Consider the following 27,237-nt stretch of genomic DNA (forward strand, 5'->3'; position numbering starts at 1 on the left):
CGAGTTAAAGCAAGTGATCAGCCACTATGTTTAACAGTTGATAAATTAAAATCAATTCTTATTGAAATCTCTATTTTTAATACTTTAGTACACATAAAACTATTTAAGAACAATATCATGAGCTAAAGAGAGAAGCACATGACATATACAATGTATAGTAGAATATTTTTACATTTTTAGAATGTGAGAAAGTGAGGGTGTTAGTTGTTTAGTCGTTTCCAACCCTGCGACCCATGGACTGTAGCCCAATTCCTCTGTCTGTGGAATTCTCCAGGCCAGAATCCTGGAGTGGGTTGCCATTCTCTTCTCCAGGGGATCTTCCCAACCCAGGGATCCAGCCCCGGGCTATGGCATTGCAGGTAGATTCTTTACCTCTGAGCCACCAGGGAAGCTGTGAAGTTGAATGAATTTGAAACATTTTGTGATGACATCAACTCTTGATTGAAATTCAGTCGAATTTGGTTGAAAGCTGGTAGCACCTTTCAGGACAGAATAGTACTCAGCACCCTCTTCATGTCAGTCTTGGAATCAGCGTCTGTTTTTCAGATCCTGAGTGAGTGAGTGAGTGAAGTCGCTCAGTCGTGTCCGACTCTTTGCGGCCCCATGAACTGTAGCCTACCAGGTTCCTCCATCCATGGGATTTTCCAGGCAAGAATACTGGAGTGGGTTGCCATTTCCTTCTCCAGGAGATCTTCCCAATCCAGGGATTGAACCTGGGTCTCCCGCATTATAGACAGATGCTTTACCGTCTGAGCCACCAGGGAAGTCCTATTTCAGATCTTAGGTGAGCCCAAACCAGGCCTAATGCTTAACATTAATGGATCATCTTGTAGCCAAATCTGTTTTTAGTTGCCCTGCTGATAACATGTCTGTTGGTACAACATGATTGGATCTGACAAAGCACAAGGCCAATTGAATTGTCCTCCAAAGCCAATTGTCCCTGAAATATGCCCTGTGGATACAGTTGTGTGTATTTTTCCATTAATTTTGAAGGATATTTTCCTATTATCTTAATTGCACCATAAATTAAGGCACTTGCTGATTGAGTAGAAAACTCTCAGCAACGGAGAAAAGCATAAGAATCAAACCTGGTTATTAGAGTTTTTAAAAGATAAGTGTTAGGGCACAGCTGTGTCTGACAGCCGCTTCCCACCTAGTGCTAGTGGTAAAGAATCTGCCTGCCAGTGCAGGAGACTTAGACGTTGGTTCGATCCCTGGGTTGGGAAGATCCTCTGCAGAAGAAAATGGCAACCTGCTCCAGTATTCTAGCCTGAGAAATCCTTGGACAGAAGAGCCTGGCTTGCTACAGTCCATGGGGTTGCACAGAGTCAGACACGACTGAGGTGACTTAGCATGTCATGGCATGGTGTCTGAAATGGTATCATCTTTATTATCAATAGACTCAAACAGCAAGTCATGAAGATAATGCTTTCAGTGCTGTATACAAAGTTCTGTTGACAATCTATAATAAATTCCTAAATGCCTAATGAGTGTGGTGATTAAGTAAAGGTTTGCAATAATTTGTCATTTCTAAGTCCATAATTTTGATCTAATCCTGAGATCAGAAAGGCAGTGACTCCATCTCAATACCCTCTCCTTCTCTAAATGAATTCCCCAGAAATAAGAAAGTAAGAATTATCACATTTTGTAGTCACCATAGTAACAGGAATGGCTACAGCTGATTCAGGACACTAACCTTATAGTTTCAGTTTCCACAAATGAAAAACATTTTTAAAGTCCTTACTGAAAGCACATAATTTATGCCAAAGTCATACTCGAGTATGTAAGTAAAATCAAAGAATATTGTTTTCTTCTACACAAAGTGAAAGGGAAGTTGCTCAGTCGTGTCCGACTCTTTGTGACTCCATGGACTGCAGCCTACCAGGCTTCTCCGTCCATGGGGTTTTCCAAGCAAGAGTACTGTAGTGCGGTGCCATTGCCTTCTACACAAACATGATATTAATGCAATACCTCCATATTCTGAGTCACATTTCATGTTTTTAGTATTTTTCTCCCACTTTTTTCCCCAAATTCATATAGCTTTTATTATGGTATATTATAGTAATTGTTCTATTTTATTATTATTGCTGAGAATCTCTGTGTCTAATTTTTTTCTTTCTTTTTTTTTTAACCTTTACTGTTTTACAATAGGTCCTTGTTGGCCATCTATTTTAAATATAGCCTCGTGTACATGTCAGTCCCAAACTCCCAATCAGTCCCTCCCCTAACCCTTCCCTTCCAATAACCATAAGTTCATTCTCTAAGTCTGTGAGTCTGTTTCTGTTCTGTAAATAAGTTCGTCTCCCACTGTTTCTGAAGGTTATTAAGCATATACAAATAAAGTACTGTCTCTGGCTTTAAAGTGTGTTGCAAAGTTTTGCTGCTGATTTTTGATGGTATTAATGTTATGTACCTATCGAAAAGTTGTGTGTGTGTTAGTCACTCAGTCATGCCGAACTCTTTGTGACCCCATGGACTGAACCTTCCAGGCTCCTCTGTCCATGGGTTTTCCCAAGCAAGAACACTGGAGTAGGTTGCTATTTCCTACTCCAGGAGATCTTCCCAACCCAGGGATCAAACCTGGGTTTCCTACATTGCAGGCAGATTCTTTACCATCTAAGCCATCAGGGAAGCCTCATTATGTACCTAAGTGCTATATTAACTCGGGATGCTTATGTGTGGAATCACACTGGCTATTTCCTGTCACTTAGAACTCATGTGAGCTTCCCTAGTGGCTCAGACAGTAAAGAATCCCCTGCCAATGCAGGAGACCTGAGTTTGACCCCTGGGCTGGGAAGATACCCTGAAGAAGGAAATGGCAACCCACTCCAGTATTCTTGCCTGGAACATCCCATGGACAGAGGAGCCTGGTGGGCCGCAGTCCATGGAGTTGCAAAGAGTCAGACACGACTTAACAGCTAAACAGCAGAACTCACGCACCAGGTTCCACCAGTGGTGTAGATCATTACGGTGCTCTTTGGGCCTTGTGTTCCTTCTATAAGAACACAGTGTTAGCCACACAAAATCAAGTCTCCTTGGAATAAATACTGAGCAGGCAAGATACAAAGGAGTAGCTTGTGGATGTTTAGGCTTTTCTTCTCTCTTGCTTTTATTTTAATCATCTTTTTATTTTACATTGGAGCATAGTTTTGAGGATTCCCTCATGGCTCAGTAGGTAAAGAAATTACCTGCAATGGACCACCTGTAATGCAGGGGACTCTGATTCAATCCCTGAGTCCAGAGCCTCCTCTCGAGAAGTGTATGGCAACCCATTCCAGCATTATCTGGGAAATCCCTTGGACAGAGGAGCTTGGTGGGTGATAGTTCATGGGGGCTGTGAAGAGTCAGACACAACTGAGCCGCCAAACCACCACCACCATGGTTGATTTACAGTACTATGTTAGTTTCAGGCGTACAGCAAAGTGATTCAGTGACACACGTGTCTCTTTCTTTTTCACATTCTTCCCCCGGTTAGGTTGTCACATAATGTTGAGCAGTTTGCTGTGCTGTCCAGTGGGCTGAGCCTTTTCTTCTTTCCTGTTGTTTCTAGAACCAAACTTCGTGTCCTCTTACGACATCGGAAATTTCACCTACTTCTTCTTCCGAGAAAATGCCGTGGAGCACGACTGTGGGAAGACCGTGTTCTCCCGAGCTGCCCGCGTGTGTAAGAACGACATCGGGGGCCGCTTCCTGCTGGAGGACACGTGGACCACGTTCATGAAGGCTCGCCTCAACTGCTCCCGCCCGGGTGAGGTGCCTTTCTACTACCATGAACTCCAGGGCACCTTCTTCCTGCCCGAGCTGGATCTGATCTACGGCATCTTCACCACCAATGTGTACGTAACTGCAAATCGTTCTTGCCCTGCTCTTCCGCTCCTTGTGAATGATTCTACTGTTCTCTGCCCTTTGAGCTTTGCAAGTTGCTTTAACAGAGATGTTTCTTCTTTCTCTGGGCTAACAGCCAAAAAAAAAAAATTTGAGTATGAATTCAGTGCTACTGAAAGGGATGTGATTTCTGAGATGGGTCTTAGGAATATAAAGCTGCTCAGAAAGTTTTGCTCTATCCTTCTGTTATGGTAGCTTCAAATTATTCTCTGTAAATTTTTCCTTCTGATTTACTAGTGTGTTCTGGGCATGTTCTGAAATGCTAGAATATATTAGATGTCTTTTTTTTTTTTAAATTTATTTTTAACTGGTGGTTAATTGCTTTACATTGTGTTGGTTTCTTCTGCTGTGCCACAACATGAATCAGCCAGTTATATATGTGTCCCCTCCCTCCCCATCTTACCGCTCTGGGTCTTCTTTTTTTACCCTATACATAAGTCATGCATCTTTGCATAATGAAACCAGTGTTGTCTGGAGAATCTGATCTTTGTGATAACATAACTTTTAACTGAACTGCACATATAGGAAGAGCACATAAGTAGGCTTACCCTATTTTATTAGATGAATAACTTAGACATTTCTAAAAGAATGATTCTACTTTTAAAGTATTTTGGGGAAAAAATATAGTGTTTTATTTCTTGCGGGGAGATACTCTTCCTTGAGAACTGACACTATTTGGACTAAGTACAGGATGTACAGTTTCCTGACTCGCATTCACTCTGGTGGAGTGTGGTGGGACCCCACACTTAATTCCCTTCCTTAGCTGAGGTGCTCAGACTCCATGAGATGAAACCCACCACAAGGAATTACAGAGACTCAAGCTTCACTTTCCTCCACCTTCGCAGTGGGCATGATGGTTCTGCAGGGTGATTTCTGCTTTGCATCACCTTTGAAACCTCTCATCTGGTGACCTAATGGTTTGGACAAAAGCCAGATATCTGTGTCCAGGGTAAAGGAGCAGAGTCAGGATGAGTTGAGAATGCCAATCATGGAGGTGCGATGGCCAAGTGTATGGGTCTGTCCCAGATCACGAGACCAAGAGATTGGTCACTGGGACAGTCGGTCAGTCTATGATGTCTCATTAGCTTCCCAAGTCTTGTTGACTTCTGTTTTCGTGTCCTCTGCATCCAAATGGTGCATGCTCAGTCACTCAGTAGTGTCTGACTTTTTGCGACCCCATGGACTGTAGTCATGAATGCAGGCTCCTCTGTCCCTGGGATTTTCCAGGCAAGAATACTGGAGTGACTTGCCCCTTCTTCCTCCAGGGGATTTTCCTGACCCAGGAATCAAACCCAGGTCTCCTGTGTCTCCTGCATTGGCAGTGGGATTCTTTACCACTGAACCACTTGGAAAGGCTGCCCACGAATTGCATTTCTGAAGAATCACGTCATCTGCATCTTACTTCCTTGTTACTCTTCCCTCCCGTTTTTCCTGCTGAGCTTAAGTGTTAACATTTGCTTTCAAACAAGTTTGTTCCTGAGGAGTCTTCTGTCTGATGTAAAGTTAGAAAAACAAGACTAAAATGGATGACTTGCTACTCACCCCCACCCCACCAGGACCATCTTTGTTGTAAATCTGGTTTTCTACCCCAGAGGTTATTTTCTCTCCTTGATAAGTTTCTTTGGGGGAAAAAAAAATCAATGTATAGCTTCTGAAGTTGATTTGCTTTCCAAAACCTTATTTAAGAAATAGTGTAAGCTGCACAAGATGAATGTTCACTGGCTCTGTTAACATCAATTTTACACACAATGGAGCTTGGCTTACCGAGACGTTCATTCCCCTGGCTGCGGGCAAAAGGGAACAATTTAAAAAGTGGTGGAAGTTCTGTGTCTGGGCCATTCCAGGAGGGTGAGTGGTCTATTTAGATACTTGCAAAGATAGGTTTCAGACTATTCCAGAATATTTGCTTAGTGTTGAAGATGCTCATCATGTTGGAAATCTGATACAGAGACCTTATACTAACAGGAAGAGAATCACTAGACCTTCCACATCTCTCTCCAGTACTTATTCTCAGTAGGTCTTGGGAACTGCTTTCTGACCTATCTGTTGCAAATCCCGGCAGACGTCTCACCTCTGCTCCCTCTCCTGTCTCAGCCTTGCTCTTACTCCCTCAGGAGATGACTGCATTCTTCGCAAGACATACTCGAAATGGAGAGAAAATGACAGTTTGAGGTACCGGTTGTGTCCTGTCTCTGAACCGATGGCTAAAACTGCCCTAGCTGAGCTTTCCAGTGCTTAGGCTCATAGGTTTGTTTGGTCTCCAGTACTGGGGAATAGGGATAAAGTTCAGTGTTCCAACTCATTCTGTCCCTAGTTGTTCAGTTTCTAAGTCATGTCTGGCTCTCTGTGAGCCCATAGACTGCAACACACCAGGCTTCCCTGTCCTTCACCATCTCCCACAGTTTGTTCAAACTCATGTCTGTTGAGTTGGCAATGTCATTCAACCTTCTCATCCTCTGTCGCCCCCGTCTCATTCTGCTGTTAATCTTTCCCAGCATCAGGGTCTTTTTTAATGAGTCGACTCTTTGCATCAGGTGGCCAAAGTATTGGAGCTTCAACTTCAGCACCAGTCCTTCCAATGAATATTCCTGAATATTCAGGAATATCATTCAGTCCTTCCTGAATATTCATTCAGGGTTGATTTCCTATAGGATGGACTGGTGGGATCTCCTTGCTGTCCAAGGAGCTCTCAAGAGTCTTCTCCAGCTAGAGCTCAGTGATTTTCTCAACCCTGGGGCATGGATTGGGCTGCAGGAAATAGTACATTCCTGCAACAGAGTCTCTGAAGAGATTTGCCTGGTTTTTTTCTTCCCCTGGAATCTAAAAATGCTGGCTTTCAGATAATGTAGTTGTGGGAGTAGGGGAGGGTTAACGTTTTGATTTTTCTTCTTTTGTTAAGAGACAAGGAGCTAAAAGGAACGCCTCTACTTTTCTTCTAGTGGCTTCCAGCAGATTCTAAGTTCCCCTATTGTTGGGCTCACCTGGGGGGAGGGAGGGGGTGCAGCCACTCTTACATGCCTAGGCTCTGAACAGGGAAAGAAATGAAACAGAACATTAGATACAGCAGTATTATCCATGACAGAGGCCAGCTTGCAACATGTGGTTGAAGGTCTATTAGCCACATGGATATATCATTGTAGACCCCAGCTTTCAGCAGACTTGTCCACAAGGTCATGGTAGACCAGACCTGGGCTGACCACCACTGCCTGCAGGGACCAACGGGGGAAGGTGAGTGTGCAATTCTGGCTGGCAGACCCATCCCAGGAAGAGTGGGTGAAGAGCTGCCGGGGGGTGGTCACTCGGGCCCTTCCTCCTCACCCTTCTCAGTTTGCAGCAAGTTAAACGATAGAGGAAAGGCAGGAAAGTGCATGTGTGTGTGTGTGTGTGTGTGTGTGTGCGTTGTACGCACAGAACACATAACCTGTACCAATGGGGCTCTGCTTTCCAGGAGGTGGGAAGAAGTGTCTACCAACACGTGTCAGGGATACTCAGAATGACAGCCCCTGGGGCATCCAGTTTGACATCAGAGACCCCACCCAGTGCCCTTCAGAGTGAGTGAGTGCAGTGAACTGGGAAATGGATGCAGGCAGGTGGGGGATAAGTGTCTTCCCTTCCCAAGAAAGAGCCATAGCAATGGGGTCAAAGGCAGGAGCACCAGGGCCCCCTGCAGTTCAGTTCAGTTCAGTTGCTCAGTCGTGTCTGACTCTTTGTGACCCCATGAACTGCAGCACACCAGGCCTCCCTGTCCATCACCAACTCCTGGAGTTCACTCAGACTCACGTCCATTGAGTCAGCGATGCCATCCAGCCATCTCATCCTCTGTCGTCCCCTTCTCCTCCTGCCCCCAATCCCTCCCAGCATCAGAGTCTTTTCCAATGAGTCAACTCTTCACATGAGGTGGCCAAAGTACTGGAGTTTCAGCTTTAGCATCAGTCCTTCCAAAGAAATCCCAGGGCTGATCTCCTTCAGAATGGACTGGTTGGATCTCCTTGCAGTCCAAGGGACTCTCAAGAGTCTTCTCCAACACCACAGTTCAAAAGCATCAATTCTTCTGCGCTCAGCCTTCTTCACAGTCCAACTCTCGCATCCATACGTGACCACAGGAAAAACCATAGCCTTGACTAGATGAACCTTTGTTGGCAAAGTAATGTCTCTTCTTTTGAATATGCTATCTAGGTTGGTTCTGGTTTCTTTCCCCTCAGCCTGTGATGTGGACTCAGGCACCTCCCTGTACCTTTGTCCGTATGTCTGTGAAGTCAGGCTGGCCTCAGGAACTAGAGTTTCCCTGTGATCAACAAGAAGGTCCCTGTCAGGCACTTAGCAGAGGGCTTGGAGAAGTGAGCCCCTCGCTGTCGCTGTGCCAGGACCGAGGAGTGGTCACCTGGTCCCCGGGTGGTATCCCTCCTGGGGGTCCGGCTGCCGTCCTCATTCTAACATACTTGTCTTGTTCTTGCTGAAGTCCACTCACACGTCCAAAGGCTAATTCTACCTTAGACATTTTTGACTTATCTTCTTGTTTTCCAAGGGTAATATGCAAAGAGTAAAATTAGTAATGAGTTCACATTTATTGTTTATCATTTTATCTGCCAGAAGTGGGGGTGAGTCTTCCCTCCAGACTCTCTTCTCTGGGGCTTCCAGAGGGAACAGGTATACCTGCTCTCAAGCCTCCAACCTTCCACGGGGTGTCTTTTGTTACTCTCCACACAGAGCTGTCACCAAGAATTCAAAATTTCCATTTTGGTGCCAACCTACCTGGAGGTTCAGTCCAACTCCCCCATTTAGTAGCTGGGTGATTTGGAGCAGTTGTCTCAACCTCATTTGGTCAGTGAATGTCCCCTCCCTTAAGAAGCTTAGATGAGTTGGAGTTTGTAGATATCTACCACCTATTTGTGTTTTTCAGATGAACCAAGGATAAAGTAGACATTCACATTTTATAGTTTCTTGCTTTTTCTTTGCCTTAGGAAATACAGTTGATAAGTAGACATACTATTGGCTAATAGCATAAACATGAAATTTTAAAACCATAGCTGAGCTCATAATGTAGATTTACTTAACCAAAAAAAAAAATATTGCTTTTTTCCACTTAATAAAAGGGCCTTGGACTCCGAGAGCCTCGCATTGACAGCCTTCAGTCCTGCAAAGACTGAATTCTGAATTAAAGCTTCAAGAGGTCCTATGTCAGTGCTCTGCCAAATATTTGTCTTTGACCCTTTGAATTTAAAATACTTTTCACATATACATGTACATATACGCGAAGGATCTCTAACAGGCACTTGTTGCAAAATGCTTTCAGTTGTTTATTTTTAAAAGATGACAAATACTCACAACTATTTGGGGCTTTTACAGACAGAAGCAGCAGCAGCTCACCCCACTGCCAGCTAAAGTGCCCAGATTAGAGTGTGGGGAGAGAACCTTGCCAGGTGATGGGAGGCCCATGCCCTGGAGGAAGAACTGTTTCCTCCAGGAATTTTATTTATTTTTTTTTCCTCCAGGAATTTTAAAGGTATAACATACAGCTCCTCAAAAGCTTCTATCATTTCTGCCCCAGCTGGGTGCAGACTCCATCCTGTCCGTGGGATTACAAGCATCATAACTGCTAAATACTGTTGTTTCTAGAATGAAATGTTGGAGGAAAAAAAACCCAGAGGAGCACCATCACTGCTTCAGCCTCATCTGTAGGGTGTTTATTCCTGCTGATCTTGAGTGTTCCCCTAGAAGGTGTTTCCTGGGCACCAAGAATCTGTTGTGGGGAGCAGAGCTCACCTTCGAGGGTGCTCTCTGACCCGTCTTCTCCTCTTTCTTCCTCACCTCCCCAGGAACAGCATCGCTGCCTCGGCCGTGTGCATCTTCAACCTCAGCGCCATCTCTCAGGCCTTTAACGGGCCCTTCAAGTACCAGGAGAACTCTCGGTCCGCCTGGCTGCCGTATCCCAACCCCAACCCCAACTTCCAGGTAATTCTGGGGACAAAGGACCACTCCTTCAGTCATTCCCGCTGCTCACCCAGATAGCAGGCAGAAACCTTGTGCAGACAGACAGGCTGGGGCCACTGAAACCCTGGTACTCGCACAGTGCAGCTGTGAGCTGCCCCACCCCCAACCCCCTGTGGGACAGTCCCTCACTCAGCTTGTCTCATGTAAATAGACCACGGCCTTTTGTGTCCTGAGGCGCCCGGCCTTCAAAGGGTCTTTTGTCAGCTGGGACGCCTGAGCTTGGACTGCAAAAGGCCAGCACAATGCAGCAGGTTGGGAATCCAGCTTCAATTAGTACTAATGATGGTGGGCTCTGTGTCCCCAGGAGCTCTGACTCCTAATGAATGATGCTGTAATGAACGTGGTCCAGGACACAGAGCAGTGGGGATGCACAAACAGAATTGAGCTCTAATTGGGTATGCAGTGAGATTTCCTGTTGGGGTGAATGGGATGTGATGGGGCGGCTGTGGAGAAAACAGGAGCAGATGGAGGCCATTTGTGTATAAGGCACCAAATGCCGCGTGTTCAAGCTGTCAGGGGCTCTGACATCATCTGCTCTCATCTACCCATGTTGAGAGGGAGCTGAAACCAAAAGGGATGAAAGCCTCTACTGTTTAGTCGGTCAGCAGGTGTGTTAGTCAGCTCTGGCTGCTGTAACAAAATGCCACAGACTGGAAATTTCTTTTCTCACAATTCTGGAGCCTAAAGTCCATGATCAAGGTTCTGGCCCATTCAGTTTCTAGAGTGTACTCCCTTCCTAGTTTGTAGATGGCCAGCTTCTCACCATGTCCTCATGTGGCTTTTCCTAGGTGAGCATGAAGTGACACTAACCCTATGAGATCAGGGCCCCACCCTTATGACCTCATTTAACCTCAGTCACTTCCTTAGCGGCTCCAGCTCCTAATATAGCCACTTTGAGGGTTAGGATTTCAACATATGAATTTTAGGGAGACTCAGACATTCATGCATACCAGCAGATTTCCCTGGAGCTCCTTTCTTCTGAGAAGAACTGTCTTAGGATCTTCACCATCATCATCGTGGGTGTAATTTTTAGGAATGCCAAGTTCCAGACACTGGGCTCAATGCTTCTATGTATCTTGCCGCCTTCTGGCAACTGTGCGATGATTGGTAACAGCTCCCTCTGACAGAGAAGGGTGTTGAGCCTCAGAGTATGTCATCAGGACAAGGATACGGGCCCCTTAGTGGCTGAGCTGGGCTCTCAGGCCCAGTCCTCAGATTCAGAGCCTCAACCTCTTCCAACCAGAGGAACTTTAGTCTTCATAACTAGTCAGTGTTAGACTCAAGTTGTATATTCAGACCTCCAAATTCTGGTTGGTTTGTCAACCCAACACATAAAACCTCTGGCTTTTGAGAAAACTGAGAATGTGGAAAAGTTCAATTATTTTACATTTTACTTGTACTTTGACAAGAATCATTCAATTCTAATTGTTTTGAAATTTTTTTATAAAGATCATGACACTGAGAATAGAGATGGGCTTACATGTCCACTTTACCATTCACTGCTTTACTTGGGAAAATGATATAGCATCCCATAACAAGGTGGACTGGAGAAGGCAATGGCAACCCACTCCAGTACTCTTGCCTGGAAAATCCCATGGGCGGAGGAGCCTGGCAGGCCGAAGTCCATGGGGTCACTAAGAGTTGGACATGACTGAGGAACTTCACATTCACTTTTCACTTTCATGCATTGAAGAAGGCAATGGCAACCCACTCCAGTGTCCTTGCATGGAGAATCCCAGGGATGGGGGAGCCTGGTGGGCTGCCATCTATGGAGTTGCACAGAGTCTGGCAGGACTGAAGCAACTTAGCAGCAGCAGCAACAGCAACAGGGGGGACTATTTAAGGGTTATTTGTTTGTATCGACTTTGTCATATTTTCTCATCTCAGCAGCTCTGTAAAGTGGGTGTCATTAGCCCCACTTGTAAGTCAGGAAACTGAATGATCAAGTTTATAGTTGTTATTCAAGTCTCCCTACTAAGAAAGTTCAGTACTAGACAAAGAAATGCAGGCAAGCAAACAGTTTAGTGGGAACCAGACATGAAGTCGTCAGGTTTCCTGATGACATACATGATTTATGTAATTAGTAACTGAACACGGACTCCCTGTGCCTCATTGTTGAGTCTCTGCATTTAAATCCCACCCATATCCCTGGATCTTGGGGTGATGTAGCTGTTTAAGAAGGCCCTCTGGAAAACCATGAAGGTGAAATATATCATTTCCTTTCAGAAAGTCCATGGTAAAATCCTAAAGTTTAAAAAAATTTTCAAAGATGCTCACGGTATTTTAGGGTTCTTTTAATGTCTTGATATTTCAACTGCACGTGTCTTCACAGTGAACAGTGACTTAATAAACTCTGTGATGCCTTACCACCTCTGGGCAGTGGATAGCTTTTAGCCCCTTTGTCTGGATACATTTGTAGCACAAAGCAAATCCCCTCATTTCCTGAGGCCACAGGCATCTGGTTTTATAATGCCAGTGTCACACTAAAGGGCTTACTCATGTTTATGAGATGAAGTCGGGCCGTGTGGTGTAATGAATGAAGCCTGCAGAACGTGGTGTGCATTTCAGGCAGGGAGCCTACTCCACTGAGCTTGTCTTCCTTGGGTGGTATTTAAGATTTGCATAGGACTAAAGTTTAGATTATGGTGATTCTTTGCATAAGTCCTGATATACATGAGTATCGAATATTTTCTTTTGGTTTACCATGTTTGATAACCATGCTAACTTAAGGCAACCTGACTGACTTTTAAGGAACCACACACACTGTTATGGGGGGGTAGGGTCCATCCACTAACTGTGTATAAAGGGCCTTATATTTGCAAAAACCAATGGTTACATGCAGTTAGATATTTTAAATTATTGTTTGCCTACTAAGATTTGGAATTTTATGCAGTGCATATGTACTAGAAGGCTTCCTTGGTAGCTCAGACAGTAAAGAATCCACCTGCATTGCAGGAGATGGGTTTGATACCTGGGTTGGGAACATCCCCTGGAGAAGGGGATGGCAACCCACTCTGGTATTATTGTCTGGAGAACCCCATGGACAGAGAAGCTGGACCGGCTACAGTCCATGGGGTGACAGAGAGTTAGACACCACTGAGCAACTAAGCACGAGTGTACTAGAAATAGCTAATTAATTAGAAGATCAGATACATGACTCAGATTCAAGAAGAATGGGGTAGGCTGCACAATGCCTAATTTTGCAAGATTTGATACAAAATTCTCTATTGAAGATAGTAACAAAATGTAACACTATTAATTTTTATCAGTTGCAATCTAGAAACCACTGCAGGTGGTGCTATGAAAGTCGTCCCTGTTAGAGCTGCTGTCCCCAAAGCCATGTAGACTCTGGGCCTCACTAGGAAAAGCTTCAGTCACTTACAGAAAACATTGTCCAGACCCAGTGGTACAGCTGCACTGGGACAGACTCTAGAAATTTCTGTGCAGTTTTGATTACTAGCAACCAAATTGATGGAGCCGAAATGGATAACAGACCCTCAAAAGTGGTCGAGCAGATGAGCAGGCCACTGCTGGAGGACCAGATGATGGGACCTGGCCAAGTCATCAGCATCCTTCAGTACTCCATAGGCGTTTGCAACAAAACAGGAGGAAGGGTACCATCAAAGTCAAGCACTCTCCACGTGTGCCTCGGTGATCGTGGACGTACCTACCAAGGGCCGGCAGGCTAGGGCTAGGATGGATCTGTCATCCTTGGAAAAAATAAACAAGAATGCAAATATTATTGTTATAAGAATTAGTAGAAGTATAGATGTATTACTCTCAGAGGTGTTAGCAAGACAAAGATTATGGATTGTAAGCCGCAGGAGGACGATGGCTGTGTTTTTACTATTTTTAATGTTTTCCTCTTGCTCAGAGTCCCTGGGGTGTTACGCCAACACTGCAGGAGCCCCATGTGTAAGGCATGGTGAGAGAATTTGCAGCCTGTTAGAGAGCTAGGTGGATTACTTATGATCCAATAAATATATGGTATAAATTTAAATAGAATTCAAAATATTTGAAAAAGAATCCTCGGGTGAGATTTTCATTATAAGTTGGCTAGAAAACCAAGACACTGTATAGTTTCAACCAGTTCTTGGCTAATGATACTGCTGATCGATTCCAACCTCTGCCTTTTTCCCTCCTCACCACAAAGCAGCTTTTTTTCCTCCAACACCAAGCCAGATGTCCAACAATTCAACTCAATTCTGACACTGTTTACCCAGAGATAGCATCAGATCTCATGGTTGATAGACTTGGTCCTGCAAGACTCTCCCCTTGACCCTCGCTTCCAACACCAGTCTCCAGTCCAGGTTGTCACTCTTGCTTCCGACCTGGGCTATAGGTGGATCCCCTCCTTAGGTTTGTTAATCATCTAGAGAGGCTCATAGAACTCAAACATTTTACTTGTGAGAGCGTCGTTGTTGTTCAATCACTAAGTCATGTCCAACTCTTTGTGACTTCATGGACTGCAGCACACCAAGCTCACCTGTCCTTCTCCATCTCCTGGACTTTGCTCAAATTCGTGTCCATTGAGCCAGTGATGCCATCCAACCGTTTCATCCTCTGCCGCCCCCTTCTTCTCCTACCTTCAATCTATCCCAGCATCAGGGTCTTTTCCAATGAGTTGGCTCCTCCCATCAGACGGTCAAAACATTGGAGCTTCAGTGTCAGTCCTTCCAATGAATATTCAGGATTGATTTCCTTTAGGATTGACTGGTTGGTCTCCTTGCAGTCCAAGGGACTCACAAGAGTCTTCTTCAACACCACAGTTTGAAAGCATCAATTCTTCAGCACTCAGCCTTCTTTATGGTCCAACTCTCAGGTCTATACATGACTACTGGAAAAACCGTAGCTTTGACTATATGGACCTTTATCTGCAAGTGATATCTCCACTTGTTAATACATTGTCTAGATTTGTCATAGCTTTCCCTCCAAGAAGCAGGCATCTTTTGGTTTCAGGCAATCACTGTCTGCAGTGATTTGGGAGTCCAAGAAAATAAGCTTTCTTGTAAAGGACATAGCTCAGGAACATTCAGATGGAAGAGGTGCACAGGGAGAGTAGGGAAAGGTTTGAGTAAAGAGCATGGAGCTCTTTCTGAGCTGAGCATGCTTGCTGAATCTCCATGTGGTCACCAACCTGGAGGGTCTGAACGCTCCATCCTTTGGGGCTTTATGAGTGTTTTTCACTTAAGCAGGTTGATTAAATCATCTGGCCATTGGTGATGGATTCAACCTCCAGCATCTTTCTCCTTCCTGGAGTTCAGCGCAGTGGGACCAAAAGTTCCAACCCTCTGACCACAGGGATGGCAGCTCTGGCAGGCAGCATTCCCACCCTTCAGTGAGGTCCAGAGGTCACCTCAGTAACTTAACAAAAGACGCCTTTATTGTTCTCTTCACTTAGGAAGTGTCAGGGGTTTTAGGAGCTCTGTGACAGAACAGGGATGAAAACTAACTATATGTTTCTTATTACAAATCGCAGTATCACAGTGACAATTCAGGTTGCAGCCTAGGGTTAGGGTAGCCATCATGAAAAAGACAGGTGGCAGTGGGGGGTTCCATTCTGCAGCCCCAGCACCGCCCACCGTCCCCCTCCCCGCCCCCAGGTCTTGGAGTCTCCCAGGTCCCCAGACTCCTCAAGAGCAGCCAGAGGTCCTCAATTTCATATTATGCCTCCCGGGTTTTATGATGTCAATTTTAAAAGCACTGTGTGGAGAAAACAAAACCTGGATGGAAAACTCCATCCCCCAGGCAGACTGCTCCTTGTCTCCTGTGACTTAAGAATTGCTGCTGATTTCAGGAAGAGAAAACAGCCAGACCTGGCCACTGTCAGAACTAGAAATCGCCTGGACAGACTTCAGACCGTTTTGTGACACTGTTGTTAACGGGCAGTGTCTCTGCCCTCCACGTGTCATTGTTAAATACGGTAATTATATAAAATCCCCTGGCTCTGCACCCCCTGCCCCAGCACAACTGCTGTGTGTTCACTCGTTGATTCCTTCCTCCCTTCACTTATTCATTCCTTCCCTCTGGCCCCTGCAGCTCAATGGACCATAGAATTGCTGCCCTGCTGTGAGGCAGACCCATGGACCATTTATACCATTGTTTGAATGGCTTCTCTGTGCCAGGCGCACGGCCTGGCTCCTTAGCGTTTACAAGCCTCACAGCAGCCCTCTGAAGGGAGCAGAAGTGTTTTTGAACCACTTTATAGATAAAGAGACAAGGACTGCGAGGCAGGGACTCACCTGAGGCAGTGTGGTCCCTGGGCCACAGAACTGACCCTTCACCTTCACCCGACCCTCCCACCACCTGGTACCAGGGGAACCCCTGCAAAGATGCAGCATTTAAACTAAGCTTTGGACTGGTCTTGGCATCCATTTTGCTCCAAGATTCTTTAAATATACCATCAGCCTATCCTTTGGGGGCATGTAGGCTATTTTATCAAGTGCTACAAAAATATCCTCAATTTTTCACAAGCCATTTCCATCATCTACTTTTGCACCTCTAACCTATTATAAAACCACGTATTAGAAACGACATGTTATAAAGGTTGTTTTTCAGATGGAATGGACAGGGAAATTCATTTCCATCAACCCTGCCTCTATGAAGTTCTGCCGGGGATCAGCCTTTATTGGACCTAGGATTTAAAGTTTATGAAAGAAATGAGAAATCGTGGTGATAATTTTCTGATTCTGTATGCTGCCCTGGGAAAGCTTGGCTTGCTTTCCCGCCCCTCTTTTAACCTCGTCCCTGTCCAAAACCATCCTCCACGACACTTGCCAGCCTTTGCACAGTGCAGCTCTGAATTTAATTCTCCGCAGTTTCCAGGCTTGGATTTTTTTTTTTCCCTGCTTTAGTCCCAGAGTCCTCTGCATGGTATTTCTACCTGAAAAGTCCACTTCCTTCCTTCCTGTTTCCTTCTGGTTTCTTCCTTTTCTCTCTCTTCATCTCCTTCCTCTCTCACATCCCTTTAGTTCCTTATGCCCCCCTGTTCTTAAAAATTCATCATTGTCAGGGAGGAAGAAAGTTTCCTCTGCCCTTCTAGCTTCTTCCAACCAGTCCAGGAATTAAATTTGCATGAGACAGGTTAACACGAGAAAATCCAGCACAAGTTTAATAACACATACACAGGAGAGGGACCCAGGAAAACTGAGTAACTCCCCCTAATGGCAGAAACCCTCACCTTAAATACCATCTTCAGCTAAAGATAAAAGAGCATGTTGCTGGTACTGGTTTGAGACTTCAAAGAGGAGGAAGGCAATTGACCTGCACATAGAAAAGCAAATGTTTGGTAAACAAGAGTTTGCTGGGCCTGCAGAGACTGTTGGACACAGAGTGGGCTCTGGTCTCTGGGCCCTGCTGAGTTTTCCCCACTACAGTCTGCCCTTATTCAGTGCAGACATCTCTGGAAATAGCTCTATTCCAGGAACAGGCCATCTATCTAAATTTTGTAAGCGTTTAGGGGAAGGTCACAGTTTCTTCTCAAGTCCTTTGGGCCTCCGTTGTTTTCCGCTCTGAAAATCGTTCACATGCCAGAGAGATGTTTGGGGTGGCAAGCTTTGCTGCCCTGCACCATGTTTTTATTCGATGCTTGACTCTAACCAGAGTTTTTGTTTCTTTTGGCTTGGGTTAGATAATAAGCACATGATAATAAGGCAGAGTGTTTCGTTCGTGGAATTCTCCAGGCAGCAGTACTGGAGTGGGTAGCCGTTCCCTCCTCCAGGGGATCTTCCCGACCCAGGGATCAAACCTAGGTCTCCCACACTGCAGGCAGATTCTTTACCATCAGAGCCACCAGGGAAGCCCAGATAATAAGGGCACAATAATACGGCTAACGTAGTGTTGTGTAGCTTATGTGAAAGACAGCAGAACAGTATTGCATAGTTTGCAGATTAAAATGACCTAAATCTATCTCTGTAGAATCCATGTCTTGCTTATAGACCTGCCATCCCAAAGAAAGCTAGTAAATCTGCGTCATGCATTTGATGGCTGAATTTTCCACCTGGGAATCTGATGTGTCTGGCAGACTGGACAGTGTGCATTTAGCCAGACAACTCCCTAGGGGACTCTAGAGGTGACGAGGAGATGTTATGCATATGCTATTCAAATTAGCAGTGACTCCTACTTCATGTTTTTTTAAACTTCTGATCATTGATTTATTTTTACTTTTTATTTTATATTGGAGTATAGTTGATTTACAGTGTTGTAATAGTCTCAGTTATACGGCAAAGGGATTCAGCTATACAACGCAAGGCAATGTGTTTGCATGCTCAGTCATATCCAACTCTTTGTGACCCCGTGGGGCTCCTCTGTCCATGCGATTTCCCAGGGCACAATACTGGAATGGGCTGCCATTTCCTTCTGTAGGGTATCTTCCTGACCCAGGGATCGAACCTGAGGCAGACCACTGAGATACCACGGAAGCCTGCTCAGTTATTCTTATACATCGATCTATTCTTTTAAAATTCTTCTGCCATTTAGGTTGTTAAGCAGATTTCCCTCTGGTCTACAGTAGGTCCTTGTTGGTTATCCATTCTAAGTATAGCAGGATATACATGTCGATTCCCAACCCCAAGCTATCCCCTCCTCACCCTTCCCCTGGTAACCATAGTTACCCCCTGGTAACCATAAGTTCCTTCTCTAAGTCTGTGGGTCTGTTTCTGCTTTGTTGATGTCACTTCATTTTGTTCTGATCATTCATTTAGGATGAGAGTTGAGAAGACTCCCCAAATACAATGAGCTCAGATCTAAACTGGGAGAGACACCAAAAATGGGGGCAGTAAGGGGACTGGAGAAGGGGGCACATTGGCACCGGCAGATGTTCAGATTGCCAGTCGCCCGCCCAGCCAGGCTGGCTGGAGCGGCCCTGGGTGTGCAGGTGGCCGGGCCTGGTAACAGCCTCTCTCCCTCTGCAGTGTGGCACCGTGGACCAGGGTGTGTACGTGAACCTCACGGAGAGGAACCTGCAGGACGCGCAGAAGTTCATCCTGATGCACGAAGTGGTGCAGCCGGTGAGCCCTGTGCCCGCCTTCATGGAGGACAGCAGCCGCTTCTCCCACGTGGCCGTGGATGTGGTGCAGGCCCGGGACGCCCTCGTCCACATCATCTACCTGGCCACAGGTAGGAGCCCGCCCTCCTCTGCTGAGTGTTCTGTCGGCTTCTGATTTTGTGTGTGACCTCGGTGCCACGCTTTGGGTCTGCCTTCTTTCCTCCAAGCATCAAAGTGCTGTCTTATCTTCATCACCCTTTTTGAAGTAATTTAATCATCTGTTTTCAGTCTATTAGTTATAACTCTAATTGGAAAAGCAGTTCCTAATTTCTCTCTTTTTAATTTTATTGAAGTATAGCATCAATTTTAGCTGTATAGCAAAGTGATTCACTTATGTGTGCATCTGTGTATTATTCTTTTTCGTATTCTTTTCCATCGTGGTTTATGACAAGATATTGAATGTAGTTCCCGGTGCTCTACAGTAGGACCTTGTTGTTTATCCATCCTATATCTACTAGTTTGCATCTGTTAATCCCAAACTCCTAGTCCTTCCTTCCCCTATTCTCCTTGCAACTATGTCTGTTTTCTATGTGAGCCCATTTCTGTCTTGTAAATTCTGTTTCATTTCATTTGTGTTGTGTTTTAGATTCCACCTAACTCTCTGTCTGTGTCTGTGTTAGTTGCTTAGTTGTGTCTAACTCTTTGTGATCTCATGGACTGTAGCTCATCAGGTTCCTCTGTCCATGGGATTCTCCAGCCAAGAATACTGGAGTGGGTTGCCATTTCCTTCTCCAGGGGATCTTCATGACCCAGGGATCAAACCCCAGTCCCCTGCATTGCAGGCAGATTCTTTAACATCTGAGCTATAAGGGAAGACCTATAAGTGGTATCATATGGTATTTGTCTTTCTCTGTCTGACCTACTTTGTTTAGTATGGTCATTTCTAGGTCCATCCTGGTTTGGGGTTCTAATTCCAATCATGATAGATGACAAGCCATTCAGTAGATACGTCCTCTAGAGACTAACTTTTCTTTTCTACAGACCTGGTTTTCTTGCTTTTGATATAATCTACTGCTTATCGATAAATTCATTCATAGTAGAGCAAGATGTTACTAATGCCAATCACAGGATGGGCGCTGGGAGAAGACGCCATACATAGAACTCTTCTGTAGTTTCCATGACACACTAGTCAGGTTGTTTGTTAAACTCAAGGGGAAGTGGGGATTGCCGTGGATGAAGGCCCCTTCCAGCAGGGAAATGGCCATGAATACAGAAAGAGCCCTGCTCCCGACCTTGCTCAGGGCCTAAGGGCAGACATGCAGAGTTCTCCTAGCAGCTGGATACATGGATAGTATTTAATTTGTTTAGACTAGCTGGGTGATTCTAACTTTAGGGACTCTTAAATTATAAATTTCGTCTCAACCAGGTTCTGGGTCTTTTCATTTATCTCTTCTAGCACTGCTGAATACATTTTGAAGGTGATATCTTCTTTTGCAAGGTTTAATTCAAAATACAATTTAGCTTTAAAAGGATGTCATTTGAAATGATCCAGCAGATAGCTTTCTTCTTTATTTTCAAGGCATTGAAACGTACAAATGGAATATTAGAAGGAATATCCAAAAATGCCAGCCTGTTTTAACTAAACCTGCTAAGAGCTGAACCATTTCTGACAAGTAGGGATGTCAAAGATGGCAGAATTGGACTTTTAGAATTCAGAAGGCTGATGTTTATGTGGGCTTTTATTTATAGCGTGGATGGGCCTCCCAGGCGGCACTAGTGGTAAAGAACTCACCTGCCAATGCAGACGAATCAGAAAAGCAAGGTTTGATCCCTGGGTTGGGAAGATCCCCTAGAGAAGGGCATGGCGACCCACTCCAGTATTCTTGCCTGGAGAATCCCACAGACAGAGGAGCCTGGCGGGCTACAGCCCATAGAGTTGCCAGGAGTCAGACATGATTGAAGCGACTTAGCATGCACATAGCCAATAGATGACATCAAGGCAAACCTTGGATACATTTGATGGTAGAGCTGATACTGAGCAGACATGGCAGGACCTTACTGTCCATATGCTGTACATCATCCAGACATTAAGAAGGACTCAGCTGATACAGGGCTTCCCTGGTAGCTCACCTGCAGTGCAGGAGACCGCGGTTCGATTCCTGGGTCGGGGAGATCTGCTGGAGAAGGGATAGTCTCCCCAGTCCAGTATTCTTGGGCTTCCCTTGTGGCTCAGCTGGTAAAGAATCCACCTGAAATGTGGAAGACCTGGGTTCCGTCCCTAGGTTGGGAAGATCCCTAGAGGAGGGCATGGCAACCCACTCTAATGTTCTTGCCTGGAGAATCCCCATGGACAGAGGAGCCTGGTGGGCTACAGTCCATGGGGTCACCAAGAGTCAGACATGACTGAGGGACTAAGCACAGCACAGCTGATACAGCATTGGTATAATTACCATTCACAGCCAGTGAATATGAAGCTGAACTACTTCCTAACTCGCTAGTAGGGTCAGTTGGGTATTTTGGGTTTAGCAATCAGATTTGGTAATTTTTCTTCCTTTACCTGGGGTTTACTTGAATAAGCACAAATTGGAGAAACCCTGCCCATGGTCATTTGAAAGTCGGTTACTTCTATTTCTCAGTACTATCTAAAAATCAAAGTGAAATGGGCCTTTGTTAATTGTGCAGCTCATGGTGCTTCTTGCAGCTCGAATGATATTGTCCCTGCTGGCCAGCACTGCACTGAGACCAACAGCTTTTCCTGTGCACCTTCTGGGGCTGAGTCTTTGCTACTCCCATCTTTGTCTTATCCAAAATCTAGCCAGGGCGAGACTCATTCTCTGGCTCATGACTGTGAGGATATTTTGCAGGTCTTCTCAGAACAGGAGGCAACATGGCCATGTTGCCTTTAGAATATTTAAGAGTGGTGTTTTATGAATGACTGAGTCTTATAACCAAACAGCTGCTGAGTTCCTCTCTCCAAGGACAGAATGAGCATCGTGTTGACCATCCGTGGATTCTAGGCATCTTGATTTTGGGAACCCCCATCTTTTAGGGCCTGTGTCCTCCCTCTGTGACATGCCTTTGCTAGCTCTGTGTATCTTCCTGCCCCTCATGTGAGGCTATCTCTCTTGCTCTTAGCTATGGCTGTTCTCATTCTCTGTTCCAACCCTGCAAATACCATTCTGTTTCAGAGCTTCTACTGTCCTCTCTAGGGAGAAATGTATTGCTTTTTCTGACTGGGCCTCAATTCCAATGTCTACAGATTTGCTCCTCCAACATGCTGTCACTCTTGTTAAAATGTGTGTATGTGCTTAGGTGCTCAGTCATGTCTGACTCTTTGTGACCCCATAGACTGTAGCCCACCAGGGTCCTCTGTAGCCCACCAGGCTTCTCTGTCCATGGGACTTTTCAGGCAAGAATACTGGAGTGGGTTGCCATTTCCGTCTCCAGGGGAATCTTCCTGACTCAGGGATCGAACTTGGGTCTCCTGTATTAGCAGGTGGATGCTCTACCACTGAGCCACCTGGGAAACCCCTTGTTCAGGTACCACATTCTATAATGCTGAGCCCTCTGCCACCTCTGCTAACCATTTATTTTATTTTTTCCATGACTGTTTATTTCCTTAATTCGAGCCCTTATTTCTGGGGTGCTGTTTTGGAATACTGTTTGTTCAGTGAGGGCATGGATAAGACTCACCTGGAGGACAGGTGAAATGCAGGTTCCTGAGCCCAACCACATGAGATCTTGATTCAGTACAGAGATGGGGGTGTTTTTACTAGGTTCCCAGGTCAACTCAATGCCAGGCATTTCTGGTCCATACTTAAGAAGTGCCCTTCTACAGGAAATAGTGATGATTACTGACTTAGACTCACTTCTCTATAATGAATGTACTTTGCTTATCTCTGTGCTTGGGCTCTGATAACATTGAGATTGATTTCTAATTGTTCGTGATGCAGATATAAAATCTGTTACTTGATGTGAACATTACAGACATTTTCACAGCTCATCTCACTTGCTGGGATTCTTTGCTAATCAGGGGAGCTACCAGGGCTTCCCTTATAGCTCAGTTGGTAAAGAATCTCCTGCCTGCAGTGCAGGAGACCCCAGTTTGATTCCCACATCAGGAAGATCCACTGGAGAAGGGATAGGCTACCCACTCCAGTATCCTTGGGTTTCCCTTGTGGCTCAGCTGGTAAAGAATCTGCCTGCAATGCAGGAGACCTAAGTTTGATCCCTGGGTTGGGAAGATCCCCTGGAGAAGGGAAAGGCTACCCACTCCAGTATTCTGGCCTGGAGAATTCCATGGACTGCATAGTCCTTGGGGTCACATTGTGTCCCATGGGGACACGACTGAGGGACTTTCACTTTTAGCAAAGCAGATGTGACTTGACTTGAAAGAAAATGTTTTAAAATGAAGCAAGCTAATACAGAATGATTAAAATATACCAGGCTAAGAAATAGAAATCATATTGATAGGACTTGGTGGTCTGGGCTGGACAGGCAAAGATACCTGGAATGACTTCCCTGAGATAAAGGAAGAATAGAGTCTGTACATTTCAAATCACACCATTCTTGAGCAATATTAACTTAGAATAAATGAACACTGAATATAGTCAGGTTAAGATTTTAAATTACAATAATAAAGAAATATTCAGGTGCTCAGGACAAAAAAAAAAATCTACAAGTGGAAAAATAAAGGTGGTTCTAGAATACTCTCTGACTGCATAAATCTGTGAAATGTAGTCTGAAATGTTCTGAGAAAAAGAAAATATGAATCAAGAGTATTATATTCAATTAGAAATGAAGAAAACAGACAGACATTCCTCAAAATGAAAATCTCAAGCAATAGAATAAACACCAGGAGTGTCTTCTACAAGCACAAAACAAGACTAATTACTGGCTGGATTCAGCCAAACAAATTATGGAGGAGTTTTGAAAAGAAAAAAAGAAAAATAAAGCAAAACAATGGAGCACTTAAGACTAGATTTCAAGTAAAGCAATATATGTAAAAATTGGAAGAAAGTTGAATGTGACTCAAGAGTTTTCATTCTAGGCTAATCTTTCCTTCAAAGATAAAGGTACATGGAAAATTTAGGAATATAGCATCTATGGTTTCTTACTTTTGAAACAGAAAACTGTGTTTTGTAGTCAAAGAAGAAAATTAGAACAGAGATGTCAGGAAAGAAGTCATAGAAAAGGGATGGCTGGTGAGCTAAGGATGCGTTTTCATTTTGGATGAAAGACAAATTAGGGAGTTCTATAGAACATGAGGGCTTCCCTGGTGGCTCAGCGGTAGAGAGTCCAAATTCAGCCAATGGAGGAGATGCAGGTTCAGTCCCTGGGTCGGGCAGATCCTCTGGAGAAAGATATAGGAACTCACTCCAGTACTCTAGCCTGGGAAATCCCATGGACAGAGAAGCCTGGTGGGCTACAGTCCATGGGGTCACAGAGTCAGACATCATTTAAAAACTAAACCACAATAGAACATGAAGGCCTCTGCGAGTTGATGGAACACCCTGTGCACAGAAAACTTAGAGAAGGGCCGTGAGGGTCCATCACTGGGGATGGTGACTGCAGCCATGAAATTAAAAGACGCTTACTCCTTGGAAGAAAAGCTACAACCAACCTAGACAGCATATTAAAAAGCAGAGATGTTACTTTGCCAACAAAGGTCCGTCTAGTCAAAGTTATGGTTTTTCCAGTGGTCATGTATGGATGTGAGAGTTGGACTATAAAGAAAGCAGAGCACTGAAGAATTGATGCTTTTGAACTGTGGTGTTGGAGAAGACTCTTGAGAGTCCCTGGACTACAAGGAGATCCACCAGTCCATCTTAAAAGAAATCAGTCCTGAATGTACTTTGGAAGGACTGATGTTGAAGCTGAAACTCCAATACTTTGGCCACCTGATGCAAAGAGCTGACTAATTGGTAAAGACCCTGATGCTGGGAAAGATTGAAGGCAGGAGGAGAAGGGGATGATGGAGGATGAGACGGTTGGATGGCATTGCCGACTCGATGGACATGAGTTTGAGTAAACTCTGGGAGTTGGTGATGGACAGGGAAGCCTGGCGTGCTGTAGTCCATGGGGTCACAAAGAGTCGGACATGACTGAGTGACTGAACTGAACTGAACTAAGCCCGTCCTCAGATTTTCCTGGGCTTCCTTTCCCTGGATCCTCAGCCATTTGCTCCATCCCAGGTGCCACCTGGGCTGATAGATGCCTGGGCAAGACGATGCGCTTTTTCCCACTGATGCTGATCAGCTTGTGGCCAGGCCCTCCTGCCACTTCTGGACATGGATGGGACATCACACTGCTTGCCTGGAATGTGATTCTCAAGCAAATGCTAAACAATCTGGGAGACGCAACCTGGAAGTTCAGGGGAATGAACTTCCAGTAAGGTGAACGTTGATGGACAAGAGGCACGATATGGAAAGGAACCACTAATAAATTTCCTTTCTCTTTTTTTCCTCCAATGGCCAGTGGGTTCTTCACATAACCAAGCAGATGTCTCAGCGTACAGGGGTGGCCCACAGTGACCCCTCACTTGGCATTAACCCCTACCTTTCCTGCTCAAACTTGTCCCTCACTCACACGTCCTGGGGTTGCACCCCTAATAATGCATCAGCTCTTAATTCTTGCTTCATGTTCAGCTTTCTAGGCAATCACACTAAGGAAGAATTCACCTAACCATGTAGAGTTGCCTGACTGTAAACAAAGGCAGGGATAGATGATATAGGCTCAATAGACCAGATTAAGACTTTAATCTGAGTACAACAACAATAATACAACAAAACTTTGTAAAAAGAGGAAATTATATGCATCAATAGATGTTTTCAAAATCATTGAGTAAGTTGGAAAAAAAAAAAAAAGACTAGTGTCCATAGTACCTGAAGAAGGGATTGGAGAGCAGTAGCAAGGGCAGAAACAGGATAGAACTTATTTTTTACAACATCAGTATGATTTTAAGGCACGACCTGCTGGTTATATAAGAACAAACAGGCAGTGTAGTGACATGTCATTCAGTGAAATTGTGTAATGAAGACTAGTCTGCGGTCAAGGCTGTTTCAGTCATAAACAAGATGGGTGTGGTGGCCTTGGCCGGCAGACAGGCAGTGGCGGTGTAGACTGAAGCATGTGCTCTCAGCCGGGCTATACAGCTCCCAAGGAAGCAAACATCAGTTCTTAAGAGGCAAAACCCTTATTTTGATGTGTAAGGAACAGACAGGGGGAGAAGGGGACAACAGAGGACTAGATGGTCGGATGGAATCACTGACTCGATGGGCATGAGTTTGAATAAGCTCCAGGAGTTGGTGATGGACAGGGAGGCCTGGCGTGCTGTGGTCCATGGGGTCGCAAAGAGTCAGACACGACTGAGCGACTGAACTGAACGGATGATACATGCACCACATAAACAAATACACTATCTTTAGTAAAAATTTCATGGACATGAGGACAATTACAGAAAAAGAAGTAAGATAGTCTCCTTGCCAGAGTGATCATTTTAAAAAGTTTGAGAAACATTGCTGTTGGGTGTTTTCATGGAGGGAACAGAAGTAAATAGATTCAGTGTATGTTATGTTCCGGAGGTATGTTTGGGTGAGGTAAGGGGTCATATCAAAGAGTGTCTTAATTTTCTTGCGAGGCGGCAGTTGAAGCTGACAATCTTTTGACAGCGTTTTCTGAGAAGGGAAGAAGTTGAAGCTTTGGTGTCAAACTCCCTGAGTAAACAAAAGGGACTTTCTGTCCTCAAGAAGCCTATCTTTCAGAAACAGATACAAACAATAAAACAAATAGCTACATTAAGTGTTAGATGGGGAAAAAATAAAGCAATAAGAAGGAATGGAGGAGGGGAAGGTTTCAGTGTCCCTTCTAAGGGTAATGCGTGAGATCCATCATGTATAATGATTTCCAAGAGGGAAAAAAAAACTGGAATTCTACTTTCCAGAACTCCAGTTTGGGGAAATAAGTGAGTTTGAATATTTTCAGTAGAGACTAGACCCCTTGAATGCGGGTTTCATAAAGTTGCTAACCCCTGCTGGGAATCATCTCCCTGAGAAGGAAAATGGAGCTGCAGAAAGAGTCACTAAATGGGTGACATTCTGATGCTCACGTGGGGCTGGGGTCAAACCAACCAGAGGGAAGAGAAAGGAGATTCCCCGGTGCAGATGGGAGACCAGACTCACGAGTCCACGTGGCTTTTCCACAAGGACCATGGAGAAAATATCACCAATGATTCCATTCTGTTTTCCCTCTTTTCTTTTCCAAATAGATTTTTAATACAAAACAGGCATTTTTTAAAAATTGTCACTTGCTATTAACAATGCTTAAAATCCAGAAATCAGCAATATTTCCAAAATGAATTCACAGAGAAAAAACAA

General features: G+C 44.8%; 1 protein-coding gene across 6 annotated transcripts in view; it reads left to right on the forward strand.

Moving 5' to 3' along the window:
• SEMA5A (semaphorin 5A) overlaps positions 1 to 27,237 on the forward strand; it is a 572,726-nt gene that overhangs the window by 395,887 nt on the left and 149,602 nt on the right. For all 6 annotated transcript variants that reach the window (XM_070774864.1, XM_070774868.1, XM_070774863.1 and 3 more), the window contains 3 exons: positions 3,551 to 3,836; positions 9,702 to 9,837; positions 18,789 to 18,993. In XM_070774864.1, the coding sequence (XP_070630965.1) occupies positions 3,551 to 3,836; positions 9,702 to 9,837; positions 18,789 to 18,993 (627 nt within the window). The remainder of the gene's footprint in view (positions 1 to 3,550; positions 3,837 to 9,701; positions 9,838 to 18,788; positions 18,994 to 27,237) is intronic.

Source organism: Bos indicus, chromosome 20 (genome assembly GCF_029378745.1).
Source record: "Bos indicus isolate NIAB-ARS_2022 breed Sahiwal x Tharparkar chromosome 20, NIAB-ARS_B.indTharparkar_mat_pri_1.0, whole genome shotgun sequence".
In the NCBI taxonomy this organism is placed as follows: Eukaryota; Metazoa; Chordata; class Mammalia; order Artiodactyla; family Bovidae; genus Bos; species Bos indicus.